This window comes from Ahaetulla prasina, chromosome 2 (genome assembly GCF_028640845.1).
Source record: "Ahaetulla prasina isolate Xishuangbanna chromosome 2, ASM2864084v1, whole genome shotgun sequence".
NCBI classification, from domain to species: Eukaryota; Metazoa; Chordata; class Lepidosauria; order Squamata; family Colubridae; genus Ahaetulla; species Ahaetulla prasina.
In genome coordinates, this window is record NC_080540.1 from 5,412,706 (window position 1) to 5,429,192 (window position 16,487).

The 16,487-nt window shown below is 45.5% G+C and overlaps 1 protein-coding gene across 1 annotated transcript in view; it reads left to right on the forward strand.

Moving 5' to 3' along the window:
• Nucleotides 1–8,387: 8,387 nt before the first annotated feature.
• The window catches only part of LOC131192853 (zinc finger protein 345-like), a 43,177-nt gene continuing 35,077 nt past the window's right edge, over nucleotides 8,388–16,487 (forward strand). Inside the window, exons 1-2 of the mRNA XM_058172401.1 lie at nucleotides 8,388–10,730; nucleotides 15,473–15,587. Coding sequence (XP_058028384.1) covers nucleotides 9,954–10,730; nucleotides 15,473–15,587 — 892 coding nt within the window. The 5' untranslated portion in view covers nucleotides 8,388–9,953. The remainder of the gene's footprint in view (nucleotides 10,731–15,472; nucleotides 15,588–16,487) is intronic.

A 16,487-nucleotide genomic window follows, 5' to 3' on the forward strand; every position in this document is an offset into this window, starting at 1 on the left:
GACTTTTAAGATGTGTGGACTTTGATTCCCAGAATTCCCCAGCCAGCATAGCATAGAATCCTGGGAGTTGAAGTCCACCCGTCTTAAAGTCCCTAGGTTTGAAAAACTCTGTTCTATAGAAACAAATCATTGTGTTCAATGTCAGACATTAACCCAAACGTTATAACATCTATAGGTAGTCCTTGACTTACAACAGTTCATTTAGTGACCATTCAAAGTTACAACAGTGCTAAAAAAAAGTGAGTTACGGCCATTTTTCACGCTTATTCTCAATACAGCAACCCCATGGTCACATGATCAAAATTAAGATGCTTGGCAACACTCATATTTATGACGGTTGCAGTGTCCCAGGGTCATGTGATCCCTTTTACGACCTTCTGACAAGTCAAGTCCATGGGGAAGCAAGATTCCACTTAACAACCGTGTTACTAACTTAACAAACGCAATGACTCCCTTAACAACAGTGGCGAGAAAAAACGTAAAATGGGGCAAAAACTCACAACAAATGTTTCACTTAGCGATATAAATCTTGAGGTCAATTATGATTGTAAGTCAAGGACTACTAGTATTTCCATTTGGGACATCGTCCACAACTGGAAATATCTTTTTGTTTTACACTTATCGTACTGCTATTGGTTGTGCCAGATGTGGATGATGGGTGTTGCAGCTCAGCACTGAGAGATGGGTATAAAAAGCAAAGGCTTGCAGCCTGCATAGATATTAAACTTGTTTTCATTCCCCAGAAGATCATTGGTGTCTAATGCACAAGGATTTTATTTGGAAGTGAAAATTGTTTTAACTCCTCTCAGGTAAGTGTGCATGGATTTCCAGCCTGAAACACGCCTCTCCCACCATTATCAGTGGGCCGTAAAAAAAGCCACGCTAATTTGAAGTGTCTCATCAATGTACCCACCTAGCCATTATAGATAATTGTCAACTTCTTACAACCGTAATTGGGTCCTGGAACATCAGTCGCTAAGCGATATGGTCTTTAAGACCATATTTGATTTTACGATCATTGTTCTTTATTTATTTTATTTATTTATTTATTTTGTCACAACAATATACATAAGCATCACACAAAAAGATTATATAGTATATAAACATATATATGAGGAAGTATAAGGAAGTATAAGCATATATATATATATATAAGAAAAAACAATAGGACAGGAACGGTAGGCACGTTTGTGCTCTTATGCACGCCCCTTATAGTCCTTGTCATTCATCAAGCTGGTTGGGAAGGTTGGAAAATCGTAATCAAGACACAACAACTGGAAATGCCAGCTGGTTGGCCAAGAGCCCGATTTGCGATCCTGTGACCAAAGGGATTATGCAATGGTGGTCATTTCCAGGACAGGATGTAAGTTTTTCCGAGGCTGTCATAACTTGGAACCATCATTAAATGAATGGTCATAAGTCGAAGACTATGGCCTTTTCTGTCACGTTTCTGGTGTGTTTCCTGTTGCCTCTCATTAAGGTGCAGGGAGCATTCTGAGTGGGGGACCCCAAAATTAATCAAATGAAAACACTATGCAGTTCGGGGGGGGCCGGTGACCCTTTGCTTGACATGTTAGTCATGAGATTAAAACCCATTGCTGGCTTCTAGTAATCACCGTGTTCATTTGCTCACAAATCTGCAGCTTACCATATTTTTCAGAGTATAAGACGCTCCGGAGTATAAGACGCATTTACCTTTTTTGGGGAGGAAAACAAGAAAAAAAATCTGCCTCTACCTTCCAGCAATTTTTCTCCTTGCAGCAAACAGCCTGCTTTAGTTTCATTTTGGTCTTCAGCACAGCCTGATTAGTACAAGAAAAAAAATCTGCCTCCCAGCAATTTGCCTCCTTGCAGCAAACAACGGAGGCCCGCATGGTAAGAGGCAATCGCAATCCCTGCAGCCTGAAACAGCTGAGGGGTGGGAGGCCGATCCAACCCAACAATCAACTGCTTGTGCTAATCAGGCTGTGCTGAAACTGAAACGGGCTGTTTGCTGTAAGGAGGTAAATTGCTGGGAGGCAGAGGCCAAAGGGTGGCGGTCGGTGGGTGGACAGGGCTACATTCGGCGTATAAGACACAACCAAATTTTCACCCTCTTTTAGGGGGTGGGAAGTGCATCTTAGACTCCGAAAAATATGGTAATTATCTTTCCCAGAATTTTCCCAGATACTGATGGCAAGGTGATGGATCTGTAGTTTCTTGGAACCACCTTTTTCCCCACTTTTTGAAGACTGCATTGGTTTTTTTCCAGTCCTCTGGCAGTTCCCACATGCTTCAGGAGCTCTGAAAGATTTAAGTTAGTGGTTCCAAGATCACATCTGCCACCTCCTTCAGTAGCCTTAAGGACAAGGATCCCCAACCCAACCAATCTTATTTCATTTTTCAACATAATGACTAAATTAGTAGACCAGCAAAATACTGTGGGCATAATATTCTTAGACTTCAGCAAGGCATTCGACAAAGTAGACTACAACCTACTTCTTGGTAAGCTAGAAAAAAATGGGATAGATAACTTCACCTACCAGATGGATTTGTAGCTGGCTGACAAACGGTACTCAACGAGTAGTCCTCAATGGAACTACATCCACATGGAGGGAAGTATGCAGTGGGGCGCCACAAGGTTCTGTCTTAGGCCCAGAACTCTTCAATATCATCACAAACAACTTAGATGAGGGAATAGAAGGGGAACTTACCAAATTTGCGGTTGATACTAATCTGGCAGGAATACTATTTTACACATAGTAACAGCAGCGAGAATTGTCTATGCTCAATGTTGGAAACTAGAAAATGCACCAGCCAATGAGATGACCCACAGAACTGATAGCAAAAAAATCCCTGGATCCAACCTACTGTTAGATTACATCATTCTATTTCTATTTACTTTGAATATGTGCACTGGGTGGAGGTGGGGGAGACTGGATGACCTCTAAGGCTCTTTTCTTTCTTTTTTAATTGTTTTTATTCAACATTTACATCTTTAAATCATAAATCACTTTTCATCCAAGAAGCTTCTTCAATGAAACATTTTCAAGAGAAAAAAAAAAAGTCCAGTTGGGACTGGCCTATATCATACAAGGGGCTGAGCTATACAGGTAGTCCTTGACTTACAACTGTTCATTTAGTGACCGAAGTTGCACTGAAAAAAGTGACTTATGACCATTTTTTCCAAGTTCCGACCTTTGCAGCATCCCCCATGATCACATGATCAAAATTCAGATGCTTGGCAACTGTTTCATACTTACGACCGTTGCAGTGTCCCTGGGATCATGTGATCCAACATTTGTAACCTTCTGACCAGCAAAGTCAAGGGAGAAGCTAGATTCACTTAACAACCTTGTGACTCATTCAACAACCACAGGGATTCACTTAACAACTGTGGCAAGAAAAACATCAATTTTGGGCTCAGCTGCGGTGGTGAGTCGCCTTGTCCTCAAATCTGCTTCGGATATCCCATTCTTTTCCTCCCTAAGAATTAATTTCCCACCTCAGAAACTTTTCGACTTCTGCATGTGATCAGGTCCACTTTGCGAAGGTTTGGGGGAAACGCTAAAGTGGGCATTGATTTGGGAGCACAAGTGGGCAAACGATTTGTGTCGACCCTTTCCAGCTGCCAATCGAGCGCCAATGGATCCCTCGCAGTGTAATAGAATAGAATTCTTTATTCTTTATTGGCCGAGTGTGATTGGACACCCCAGGGGTGAAATCCAGCAGGTTCTGACAGGTTCTGGAGAACCGTGTGAGATTTAAACCCCAAATTTGATACTCACAACTCCAAGACAAGTCTGATTAACAAAATCAAAGATCAAGATTAACAAAATCAAGGACTTCGTCAACTTCCTGACCTTCGGACCTTCCGCCGCGAGCTTAAGACACATCTATTCATTTGCGCAGGACTGGACTAGGGTTTTAAATTTTTAAATGTCTAAATTTTAGATTTGGTTTTAAATTGGGTTTTATTATTTATATGTCTATTTTAAATATTTGGCCTTTATAATAAGTTTTTTAGATGAATGTTTTACTTTGTATATTTATGTGTTTTTTATATGGCTGTACACCGCCCTGAGTCCCTAGGGAGATAGGGCGGTATAAAAATATGAAAAATAAAAATAAAATAAATAAATTTATTGTAGAAAAATATGAAAAGAAAAAAGAAAAAAAAGAAAAGCGGTTGCAGGCACGGCCTCTTAGACTCTACCCAAATGGATTGAGTTCAAAGCCTCTGATGGCTCAACAGACTAATGCAGTCTGTTATTAACAGGTTGCAATTACTGCAGGTTCAAGTCCCACCAGGCCCAAGGTTGACTCAGCCTTCCATCCTTTATAAAGTAGGTAAAATGAGGACCCAGATTGTTGGGGGCAAAAAGTTGAGTTTGTATATAATATACAAATGGATGAAGACTATTGCTTAACACAATGTAAGCCGCCCTGAGTCTTCGGAGAAGGGAGGGATATAAATGCAAAAAAAAAAAAAAAAAAAGAGCGCAAGAAGCCGTTTTCAAGCTACACATTTTATACTCCTACACAATGCACGCCACGCCTAAGAAATCCCCCCCTTACCCCCTTTGTCCTTTTAGTTGTTTTACACTTTAAAGGGTCATCTTGGCTATTTCCGTCCATCCTCCCATATCTTTTCTTATTTACTTGTAATTTTCACCTTGGGCCAATGTTCCTGTCTCCTGATAGGATTTTTGGCTAAGTGTCTGTCTCCGGGGAGCTCTTATCAAGCCATAATACATTGTCTCCACAAGTGATTACATTACCAATTGTAGTCATTTTGCACAATCAGAAAACAGCAAAACACTTTGGTATTACGTTTGTTACAATTTATAAAAGAATAACCTTTATTTATTTCCTTTAACCGAAATTATTTATTTCCTTTAGCAGAAATTTTGAGCAGTTCGGAGAACCGGTAGCGGAAATTTTGAGTAGTTCAGAGAACCGGCAAATACCACCTCTGGCTGGCCTCAGAGTGGGGTGGGAATGGGGCTTTTGCAGTACCCTCCCCTTGGAGTGGGGAGGGAATGGAGATTTTGCAGTATCCTTCCCCTGCCACGCCCACCGAGCTACACCACGCCCACCGAGCCACGCCCACAGAACCAGTGTTTGTTTTTTTTAAAAAAAATGGGATTTCACCCCTGGGACGCCCAAGGAATTTGTCTCGGGTGTGTAATCCAGGTGAAGTCACCTGCCCGTGCCAAGTGTTGCCAAAACCTCCCACACGGCCCTTTTATGAAAGTGGGCGAGCGTTACAAGAATAACAACGATATTAATTGCCTTTTTTAACAGACGGGGATCGACGTTGGCTGTTTCAGCGGCGCTCCAAGGGGTTAAATCCAGAGAGGCAGGGAGTCCCGCGTCCTAGAAAGGCCGAGCGAAGCGGAGGGTTTGCCGGGTTTCGCTTCGCGCCGTCTGGGAGTCTTTGGCAGCCGGACAGGTGAAAAAAGAAGGAAAGAAAAAAAAGAAGAAGAAGAAGCGTTGAGATCGCCGTGCATGGTGGGGCGGTGGGGGGGGAGGGAAAGTGAGTGGCGCAGCCCAGGGGAAGCGGGGCTAGGCGGGTGGATTCCCCACCCCCTTCCTTCCCCCCCCCCCGCCAGCTGGGATCCCGGTGGGGCGTCTGCTCCGCGAAAAAGCCCCTTTGGCAAAATTGGAGCTCCGCTGCGCTTCTGTTCCGGTTTTCTGAGGGAGAGGGACGGAGAGAGGAGGAGGAGAGGAGGGAGAGGAAGGGGAGGAGAAGCAGGAAGGAGAGAGAGGGGAGAGAGAGAGAGGAGGGAAAGAAGGAGGGAGAGGGAGAGGAAGAGGAGGGGAAAGAAGGAGAGGGAGAGGGAGAGGAAAGGAGGAGAGGGACGGGAGAGAGGGGAGAGGAGGGGAAAGAAGGAGAGGGAGGGGAGAGGAGAGGAGGAGGAAAGAAGGAGAGGAGGGAGAGAGGGAGAGGACGAGGGAGGGGAAAGAAGGAGGGGAGAGGGAGGAAGAGGAGGGGAAAGAAGGAGGGGAGAGGGAGAGGAAAGGAGGAGGAGGGGAGAGAGGGAGGAGGAGGAAAGAAGGAGAGGGAGGGGAGAGGGAGGAGGAAAGAAGGAGAGGGAGGGGAGAGAGGGAGAGGACGAGGAGGGGAAAGAAGGAGAGGAGGGAGAGGGAGAGGAAGAGAGAGGGAAAGAAGGAGAGGTGGAGGAGAGAGGGGAGTGGAAGAGGGGAAAGAGGGGAGGAGGAAGAGAGGAGGGGAGGGGAGAGGATGGGGAGGGAGGGGAGGGAGGAGGAGGAAGAGAGAGGAGAGGGGGAGGGAGAAGAAGAGGGAGAGGCAGAAGGATGGAGGGAGGGGGAGAGGGAGAGTTACAATCGCGACCCAGCTCAGCCGGAGGGCGCCTGGTTGGGGAAGCTGGGGGACAGATGTGCCCTCTGGGAATCAGGGAAGGCGGGCGCAGTTCCCTGGCCTGGAAAAGTGGTGTGCACATTAGATCTGTGCGTGATGGATTTGGAAGGTTAATTAGGACAAGCACAACAGATTGCAAAAACAGCCCATCAGTCCTAGTTCAAAGGAAGCAGGGAGTCATATATTTTGGGCATGTCAATCAAACATCTCTCTCTCTCTCTCTCTCTCTCTCTCTCTCTCTCATAGAATAGAATAGAATAGAATAGAATAGAATAGAATAGAATAGAATAGAATTTTTTATTGGCTGAGTGTGATTGGACACACAAGGAATTTCTTTGGGTGCATAAGCTCTCAGTGTACAGAAAAGAAAAGATACGTTCATCAAGGTACAACATTTACAACACTTAATGATAGTCATCGGCTACAATGTAGCAGTCAGAAAACAATATCAGTATAAATGGTAAGGATACAAGCATCAAAGTTACAGTCATAAGTGGAAGGAGATGGGTGATGGGAACGATGAGAAGATTAATAGTGCAGACTTAGTAAACAGTTTGACAGTCTTGAGGGAATTATTTGTTTAGCAGAGTGATGGCCTTCGGGAAAAACTGTTCTTGTGTCTTGTTGTTCTGGTGTGCAGTGCTCTATAGCGTCGTTTTGAGGGTAGGAGTTGAAATAGTTTATGTCCAGGATGTGAGGGGTCTGTAAATATTTTCACGGCCCTCTTCTTGATTCGTGCAGTATACAGGTCCTCAATGGAAGGCAGGTTGATAGCAATTATTTTTTCTGCAGTTCTAATTATCCTCTGAAGTCTGTGTCTTTCTTGTTGGGTTGCAGAACCGAACCAGACAATTATAGAGGTGCAAATGACAGATTCAATAATTCTTCTCTAGAACTGGATCAACAGCTCCTTGGGCAGTTTGAGCTTTCTGAGTTGGTGCAGGAAGAACATTCTTTGTTGTCCTTTTTTGATGATGTTTTTGATGTTAGCTGTCCATTTTAGATCTTGCAATATGGTAGAACCTAGAAATTTGAAGGTTTCTACAGTTAATACTGTGTTGTGTTGTCTAGTATTGTGAGAGGAGGAAGTATGGAAGGGTTTTTCCTAAAGTCTGTCACCATTTTTACGGTTTTGAGTGTGTTCAGTTCCAGATTGTTCCGGTCGCACCACTAGGCTTGTCGTTCAACCTCCTGTCTGTATGCGAATTCATCATTGTCTTGAATGAGACTGATCACTGTTATGTCATCTGCGAACTTCAACAGATGGATCGTTAGAGATGCAGTCATTGGTATACAGAGAGTAGTGGGGAGAGCACACAGCCTTGGGGGGATCCCTGTGCTAATTGTACAGGTATCTGATGTGATCCTGCTTAGCTTCAGCTGCTGCTTCCTGTTTGTTAGGATCTATCTATCTATCTATCTATCTATCTATCTATCTATCTATCTATCTATCTATCTATCTATCTATCTATCTATCTATCTATCTATCTATCTATCTATCTATCTATCTATCTATCTATCTATCTATCTATCTATCTATCTATCTATCTTTCATCCTGTGGTGCTTTGCAGCATTTCCAAGCTATGTATGACTATAACCTTGTTGCTTGCATCCTATACGATTTATATTTATATTGATTGTTTCCCGATTGCTTATTTGTACCCTATGACTATCATCGAGTGTTGTACCTTATGATTCTTGATGAACATATCTTTTCTTTTATGTACACTGAGAGCATATGCACCAAGACAAATTCCTTGTGTGTCCAGTCACACTTGGCCAATAAAGAATTCTATTCTATTCTATTCTATTCTATTCTATTCTATTCTATTCTATTCTATTCTATTCTATTCTATTCTATTCAAGTTAGGATCAGGCGCAGGTCACTTGACTGCCTGTGGAAATCACTTGTGGGTCTTCTGAAGGGAGCCCATATTTTCTTGGATCCCGTTTCCAGCTGTCCACCATGGCTTCTTCTCTTTCCACCCTCTATCAACTATGGCAACAATTGGGTGGGTTGGTTGGGGTTTGGTCTGACATCTGCTCGGTTGACATGCCCAAAATACGTGATTTCTTTGAAACTAAGACTGATGGGCTGTTCTTGCAATCCCTGGTGCTGGTCCTAATCATCTCCACATCCATCATGCAAGACACATCTTCTGTGTCTTGCTCGCTGTGTAAATTTCACAAGCTTTGGGGCTCAGCTGGAAACAGTGTTTGAGGCCGGTGTTTCTCAATCTTGGAAAGTTTAAGCTGGGTGGACTTCAACTCCCAGAATTCTTCAATCGATATGCATGTGCAGAATGGATGGGGAATTCTGGGAGTTGAAAACCAGATTTCTTTAAATTCCCAAGGTTGAGCTGTATCGGGACAGCAAAACTTGTTTCTTCTTGTCTTTGCAGATAATACCCAGCTTGGTACAGGCGATAAGAAGCGGTGCCTTTGCAAAATTATAAATAAGCACATTAATGAAAGTTTAATGAAAAGAAGGAGTAAGGGAGACATGATAGCAATGTTCCAATATCTCAGGGGTTGCCACAAAGAAGAGGGAGTCAAACTATTCTCCAAAGCACCTGAGGGTAGAACAAGAAGCAATGGGTGGAAACTAATCAAGGAGAGAAGCAACTTAGAACTAAGGAGAAATTTCCTGACAGTTAGAACAATCAATAAGTGGGACAATTTGCCTGCAGAAGTTGTGAATGCTCTGACACTGGAAATTTTTAAGAAAATGTTGGATAGCCATTTGTCTGAAATGGTGTAGGGTTTCCTGCCTGGGCAGGGGGTTGGACTAGAAAACCTCCAAGTTCCCTTCCAATACAGTTGTTATGTTATGTTATGTTATGTTATGTTATGTTATGTTATGTTATGTTATGTTATGTTATGTTACTTTTCATCACGGGCACTTTTCAATTTGCACGTGCGATACCTAATTTCATGTTTGAAGCAAGGAGGAGAAGAGGATTCTTTGAATAACTATGCATAGTTTTTTTAATAGGCTCTGTAAATTTAATAAAACAGCTTTATAATTTTGCCACCGCTGAACTGCCGACCTTTCGATCGACAAGCTCAGCATCTTAGCCACTGAGCCACCATGGCTCAGTGCCTAAGATGCTGAGCTTGTCGATCGAAAGGTCGGCAGTTCAGCTGTTTGAATCCCTAGTGCCACGTAACAGGGGGAGCTCCCGTTACTTGTCCAAGCTTCTGCCAACCTAGCAGTTCGAAAGCACATAAAAAAATGCAAGTAGAAAAATAGGGACCACCTCTGGTGGGAAGGTAACAACGTTCCGTGTGCCTTTAGCATGTAGTCATGCCGGCCACATGACCACGGAAATGTTTTCAGATAGTGCTGGCTCTTCGGCTTTGAAACAGAGATAAGCACCGCTCCCTAGAGTTGGGAACGACTAGCACATATGTGCGAGGGGAACCTTTAACTTTACCTTATAATTTTGCCAACAAAATGCAAATGTTTATTTTTAATCGATGTGCCAAACTTTTTGGGGACTCTCCTCCTTGTGTCCCTCCCAGGTTGTTGTCCTTTGTCTCTGAACGTTCTGCCGTGTGCCGCCATCTTGGTGAAGCTCTCCAAGGATGAAAATGGAAGAAGAAGGAACTCTTAGTTGTCTGCCAGGAGAGCCATCCAAACCAGCCGGAGAAATCCTTCATGGGGTCATTGTCGATTGCAAGACCAGAGCGGACTTCAGAGGACAAGGCAAATCTCTGGATGGAGATACGGGAAGATCCTGCGGACAGGCCATCCTGCCTCAGGTGAAAGGAGAATCAGAGGAGCACTGGGAAGTCCAGTGGAAGACATTTTTGAGGACTATGGAGTCCTCTCACCCGGTCTGGGGAATGACCCATTTCCCGGAGGACCCTTCCTTGTGGGAAGATGCCAAGACCTTCCTGGGCTCCTTCGAGCAAGTGGCCAAGGCCTGTCGCTGGCCCAGGGAGCAATGGGTAACCTGGCTCTTGCCCGCCCTCAATGGAGAAGCCAGGCAGGCCTTCGATAAGATGGAACCTGAAGACCGAGAGGATTATGGGAAAGTGAAGACAGCCATCTTGCGAGAGGATGCTCTGAGCAGAGAGAAGATTCGCAGGCGCTTCCGGCAGTTTGGCTACTGGCAGGCCGACGGGCCAAGAGCCGTCTATGTCCAGCTGCGGGACCTCTGCCGCCAGTGGCTGAAGACCGAGAAGAACAGTAAAGAGCAGATTGTGGAATTGCTGGTCTTGGAACAATTTCTGGCTATCCTTCCCCCAGAAATGCAGAGCTGGGTGTGCGAATGCGGCCTGGAGACCTGTGCCGAGGCCGTGGCCCTGGTGGAGGATTTCCTCTCGAGGCAGCGAGAGGCTCCGAGGAAGGAAAAGCAGGTGAGTTGGACCTGTGGGCTGTGCTCTCCCCCAAAACTGCGGGGTCTGCAAAAACAGATGCTTCGCCTTTGAAACAGGACAAGAGTTCTATATTTTGAATTTTCTATTAATGCACTCAGGAGTAGTACAAACCAAGTGGCGGTGGTTATGTATTGGCATATTTTAAAATATTGTCGTGTCCCACTCCTCCTCTGACGGCCGGGTCGGGGAAGTCCGTATCAAGCGAGGCTGCGAAGCCTCTGCATTTTTGCCAAAGTTCTGTCAGAGTTCTCAGGGCAGGCAGGAGACCAGGATGTGACTTCAGCAATCCAAGTTAGACTTTGCCTGAGTCAGAGAATGCCAGAAAGCAGATCCTTTATATAGGCCATGGGGTGTGGCTCCATGATTCAGCACTTATCCAGGCCTGTCCCTCCCTTCCTTTTGCTGACGTCGCCTTTCCATTCTCCGGAAGCGTGGATCTATCCATTGCATCGTTTCGTCCCCAGCTGCTGGTAATCCCAGCTCGTGGCTGGCTTCAGGCGCACATGCTATCGGAGGGAGGTTTGTTTGTTCGGTTTGTCCGGGCATGGTGCCAGGGCTGGGGGCTGGAGGCATGCCAGGACATTCTTCAGCACTATCAGCGTCTGGCAGGAGATAAGAGGGGCCCGGCTGCGGCGGGGGGAGCGAGCGAGGCACAACAAATATACTCATTGAACCAAGCCATCTTTTCATCAGCATCAAATGCAGATTGAAAGATAGCCCCCATTTACCAACTGGAGACTTGGTTGTTAAGTGAGGCAATCACTAAATGAAACCACAAGTGTGACGGCAATCCGATTTTAGCTTTCCTTTCTTTAATCGACCTGTGAAGGTGATCAGTGCATGGACTGGTCATTAAAAAAAAAAAAAAGTAAGACGCTGTTGCAGCTGCAAACAGCCACTAAACAAGACAGTGGCTAAACAAGGATTACTTGTAATTTGGAGCTACCGTGAATGAGATTCTGACTTCAGGGTCTGCAAGCCTGTAATAAACATGGACAACTTGTGGTCTTTCTGATGTATTGGATAACTTCTTTCTCGTCATCCTTGACTCCTGGCCAGGACAGTCTGGCTTTTGCTCCCAAATACTGGCGTTAGGAATGCAAGTATTGGGGGTCTGATATGGGTTTATGATCGGATGATTGGCATCCTGGTTTTACTGAACCTTAGTCAGTTTGATATAATTGGTTTAATGCAGGGGTGAAATCTAAAAAAATTCCCCTACCGGTTCTGTGGGCGTGGCTTAATTGGTGGGCGTGGCTTGGTGGTCAGGTGACTGAATGGGCATGGTCAATAATAATAAAATAATAAAAATAATAAAGTATACAAAACTTGGGAGGCACCGGTCTACCTTCTTTAAAAATAGGGGCTTCTGTCTACCAATTGCCTTTTATTGAGAGGCACCGGTCTACCTTCTTTAAAAATAGAGGCCCCGGTCTACCAATTGCCTTTCATTGAGAGGCACCGGTCTATCTTCTTTAAAAATAGAGGCCCCGGTCTACCAATTGCCTTTTACTGAGAGGCACAGTCTACCAAGTGCCTTTTTTTTTGGCAGGCACCGGTCTACCTTCTTTAAAAATAGAGGCACCGGTCTACTAGCTGCCTACAGCGCTGATCAGCTGTAGTGCGGCCCTTTGAAGTGCCCCGGAAGTCATTTAAGGCCGTTTGCAGCTATATCACCACCGAGCGCTTCAGGGACAGAGAAGAGGAACAGCGAGTCCTGGGCAGGGGGTGGGGCAGGGATTTTTGCTACCGGTTCTCCAAACTACCTTTTCCCATCGCTACCGGATCGTGTGATCCGGTCCGAACCGGGAGCATTTCACCCCTGGTTTAATGTTTTTATCTTTTGCCACCCAGAGAAAAATGGGCAGCCATATAAATTGGAGAAAGAGAGAGAACGGGGGAGGGAAGGAGGAAGGGAGGGAAGGAGGGAGTGAGTCTGGATGATGGCGGCTGACATCTGTCCCACATCTCGAGGGGCCAAATTCCTATCCTGACTGAGGTCCCAAAGATGCGTTTTCTAAAAGGCAACGAGACTTTCTTCTTTTTCCTTGAAGACGTTTCGCTTCTCATTCATCCTGTCAGAACTGAAGAAGCTTCTTGGATAAGAAGTGAAACCTCTTTAAAAAAAAACAAGAAAGCCCAGTTGCCTTTTGAAAAAAAAACCACCTTTGGGACAACCATGACATGGATCAGAGGTCTCCAACCTTGGCAACTTTAAGCCTGGTGGACTTCAACTCCCAGAATTCCCCAGCCAGCTTTGCTGGCTGGGGGATTCTGGGAGTTGAAGTCCTCCAGGCTTAAAGTTGCCAAGGTTGGAGAGCCCTGACATGGATGCCTGAGAATCTCCATAGACATCCTGACTGATGGACCATAAAATCCCAAAGGGTTGTTTGCACAGCTAGTCCTCCCTCATTGACCACTCGTTCAGCGACTTCCAAAGCTACAGCAACGCTGAATAAGGAATCTTACAATGGGTGTAGCTTTTTTTTAAGTGTTGCCATGGTCATGTGATCACAATTCTGGCACTTGGCAACCAGCACATATTTACAATGTTCACGGTATCCTACGGTCAGATGATCGACATTTATTTATTTATTTATTATTTTTATTACGTTTTTCTTTTTTCATAACAATTGTACATATTCAACAGAACCGTGGACATTATTGTATATTTCGGATCTACCTTCCATATAATTTCTATATACATTATATGCCTCTAATCATCAATGCCCTTATATATATATTTTGTTTTCTATTTCTTGGTTGTCCATGTGTACCAATTTTCCCAGACCGCATAGTATTCTGAATCTCCTTTTTCTTGTAATTCTATAGTAAGCCAGCTACCAGATGTTCTGTCTCCTTCCCCACTTCAGACCCACGAGCTGGCCTTCAGCCAGTGGATTCACAGCTCTTACTGCTCCTGGCAGAGAAATTGCAGCTGCCTGCCAAAGTTCAAACAAATGACTCACATAGCAAGACATTCAGCTCTTTTTGAAACAGATCAGCTAAACTTTGCTTCCCGTGGAGTGAGAGCAGTCCCAAAGCTCCTTATATATCCTGTGGGGTGGGGCTCCTGCCCCACCCTTCCTTTTGATGATGCCGCCTCTCTAATCTTCTGAAGCGCGGGTCAAGCCAAGCTTGATTATTATTATCAGCTGGGTCTGAAGGCGTAGCCTGGGTAAGGGAGGAATCAGGGGATGACGGCCTCATTACATCCTCCAACTGGTCTGGTTCTGGCTCCTGGAGCCGAGCCAAAGGAATCAGTGCTCCTGAGGTAAGCCTTACCAGCCCTTCCCCCTCACTCTCGGAGTCACTTTCAGGCATGGGGCCAAGTTCGGGGGCTGGAGTCACAACACCAAACTTCCGGTTTCAGCCAGCTACTCTTCCAGGTTTTTGGCACACATTTGCACGCGACAATCAGCTGACCGGTGTGCATGCTCACACAGAAAAACGGAAGACCAGCGCTTCTAGTTTCCAGCACTGCCGCATGCAATAAGGCCAGCTGATCAGCACATGCGCATGCATGCCAGAAACCCGGAAGAGGAGCAGGCTATGCCACACATGCCATGCAACATGGCTCCGCATGCCACTTTGGGCATGCGTGCCTTAGGTTCGCCATCACAGCCATAGACTGAGCTGAGAACTGTCATCGTAAGTTGGATGCAGTCATGTGATTTTTCACTTTATGAGCCTGTCGCTTAGCAACAGAGTTGTTAATTCTGATTGCTTTTGGTAAGCGAGGACCACCTGTATATGTTAAGCCTTCATACTGACCCCTGCCCTGTACTGGAGGACTCGGCAGTGCTTGAAGGGAAACAAGTGCTTTTCAGATGTAAAAAGTTGTTTTACAACCATTTTGCAGTATCCTTCCCCTGGAGTGGGGAGGGAATGAGGATTTTGCAATATCCTTTCCCTGGAGTGGGTTGATAATGGAGATTTTGCAGTGTCCTTCCCCTGCCACATCCACCAAACCAAACCAAACCAAACCAAACCAAACCAAACCACACCACACCACACCCACCAAACCACACCCACAGAACCAGTAGTAAAAAAAATTGAATTCCACCACTGCAGCTGAGAGTGTGTAGCCAGATGCGACAGGGAGCAGTAATGTCGGAGCATTCTAAACCCATAAAAATGTCAGAAAGATGTCTTATACATGGAAAAATACGGTATCCACAACCCTTTAAAGGAGCTGTGTTTTTTCCTGGAACTGCAGCAGCCTTAGTACCTCTAGATCCATGAACTAAGCTTTTGCAGAATTTCACTTGATCTTCCAAAAGAAGATCTTTAGGGTTCAGCAAACACCTTCATCCTAATTTCTAGTTTGGTGAAGTTCCAAGTATCAAGCAGGGAAAAGGATCAGATTCAGGGGTGGGATTCTACCGGTTTGGATCGGTTCGGGCAAACCGGTAGCTCCGACGATCAGCTGGGAGCGAACTGATTCGCTCCGACGATCAGCTGGGCCCGCCCACCCCTGCACTTTACTTACCTTCATCTTCATAGCTGATTAGCGCGGGAGAGCGGATTGCTGCACTTCAGCTGTTTTATTTCCTTAGCAATAGCGCAGAAGGTGATTTTTCATTGAATTGCGCACGCACACGCAGCAAAGTGCGCAATCCACCGAACCGGTTGTTAAATCGGAAGGATCCCACCACTGATTGGATTGTACTATTTAACACCATCCGTGACTTGTTTCTCTTTTTTTTTGGATCTCATAGGGCATCTTGGAGGAAGCCCAGGCTGTTTTCTCCTGGACTCCAGCTGAGCCGGGACAGAGACCCCTCTATGTCAACTCAACGCTGGAAGGCAATGATGGACAGGCCCCTTTGTTAGGTAAGGAGGATGCTGTTTGTATCTCAGTTCTCCAATCTATGGATGATCATTATCGCTCTGTGAGTCCTTCTCTCCTGTAAGAAAGCCGTGGAACTTCTCTCTTCTTGAAAATCACTGTTGCGACCTAGGCTTCCTGATATAGTAAAAAGCACACTATTTGTCCCAAAACCCCCTTTTTTAAATTTTTTAACGGCTGTGAATTCCTTTCCTTCACAGCACATGCTGAATCACCAAGAGTTTATAAATAGTCCAACAGAAGTCTGCCACAGTCCTTCAGATAAGACTGGTAAACACCCACCTTTATCTTCTTTGACACGTTGCCAAAGACCTAATTGGCAATTATCTTGGCAAGGCCACACAGAAACACAGAGTCAAAAACAGAGCTTCAAAGTACAAACGGACACCATCCGCAACATTGCTTCCTGCAAAGGCCATGTACCTTTGCTCTTCCTTTATGTCTTATGGGAAGGGGCCAATCATCTCCAAGCCTTACTCCTGAGTCGTCCCTTTTGTTTTAACTGTTCTTGCCTTCTGGCATCTCTCCCTGTTCCCCTGCCTCTCCCTGTTCCCCTGTTCCTCTGCCTCTCTGATGTCTGACTCTGGAGATTCCGGAGACCGCACATAACTCCCTGATGGCCCTGGCCCCAACGCTGCCTCCGACGCACAGCCCTTGCCGAGCCTTCCCCAGCCTCTAGGACTGGCTCATGTTCCTTCCCATCCTCCTCGGTGTCCGACTGCTGCCAGCTCCACAGGCCGCTGGCGGACCACAACAATCACCAGGATCCTGGGAAAACAGAGATAGTGGAGGAGAGAAATTCAGACAGCCGTCTGTCCAAGATGCTTTCATCTGAACATCAACTGCCTCTGATTTCCAACAAGGACCGGCAATAATGGTCACAG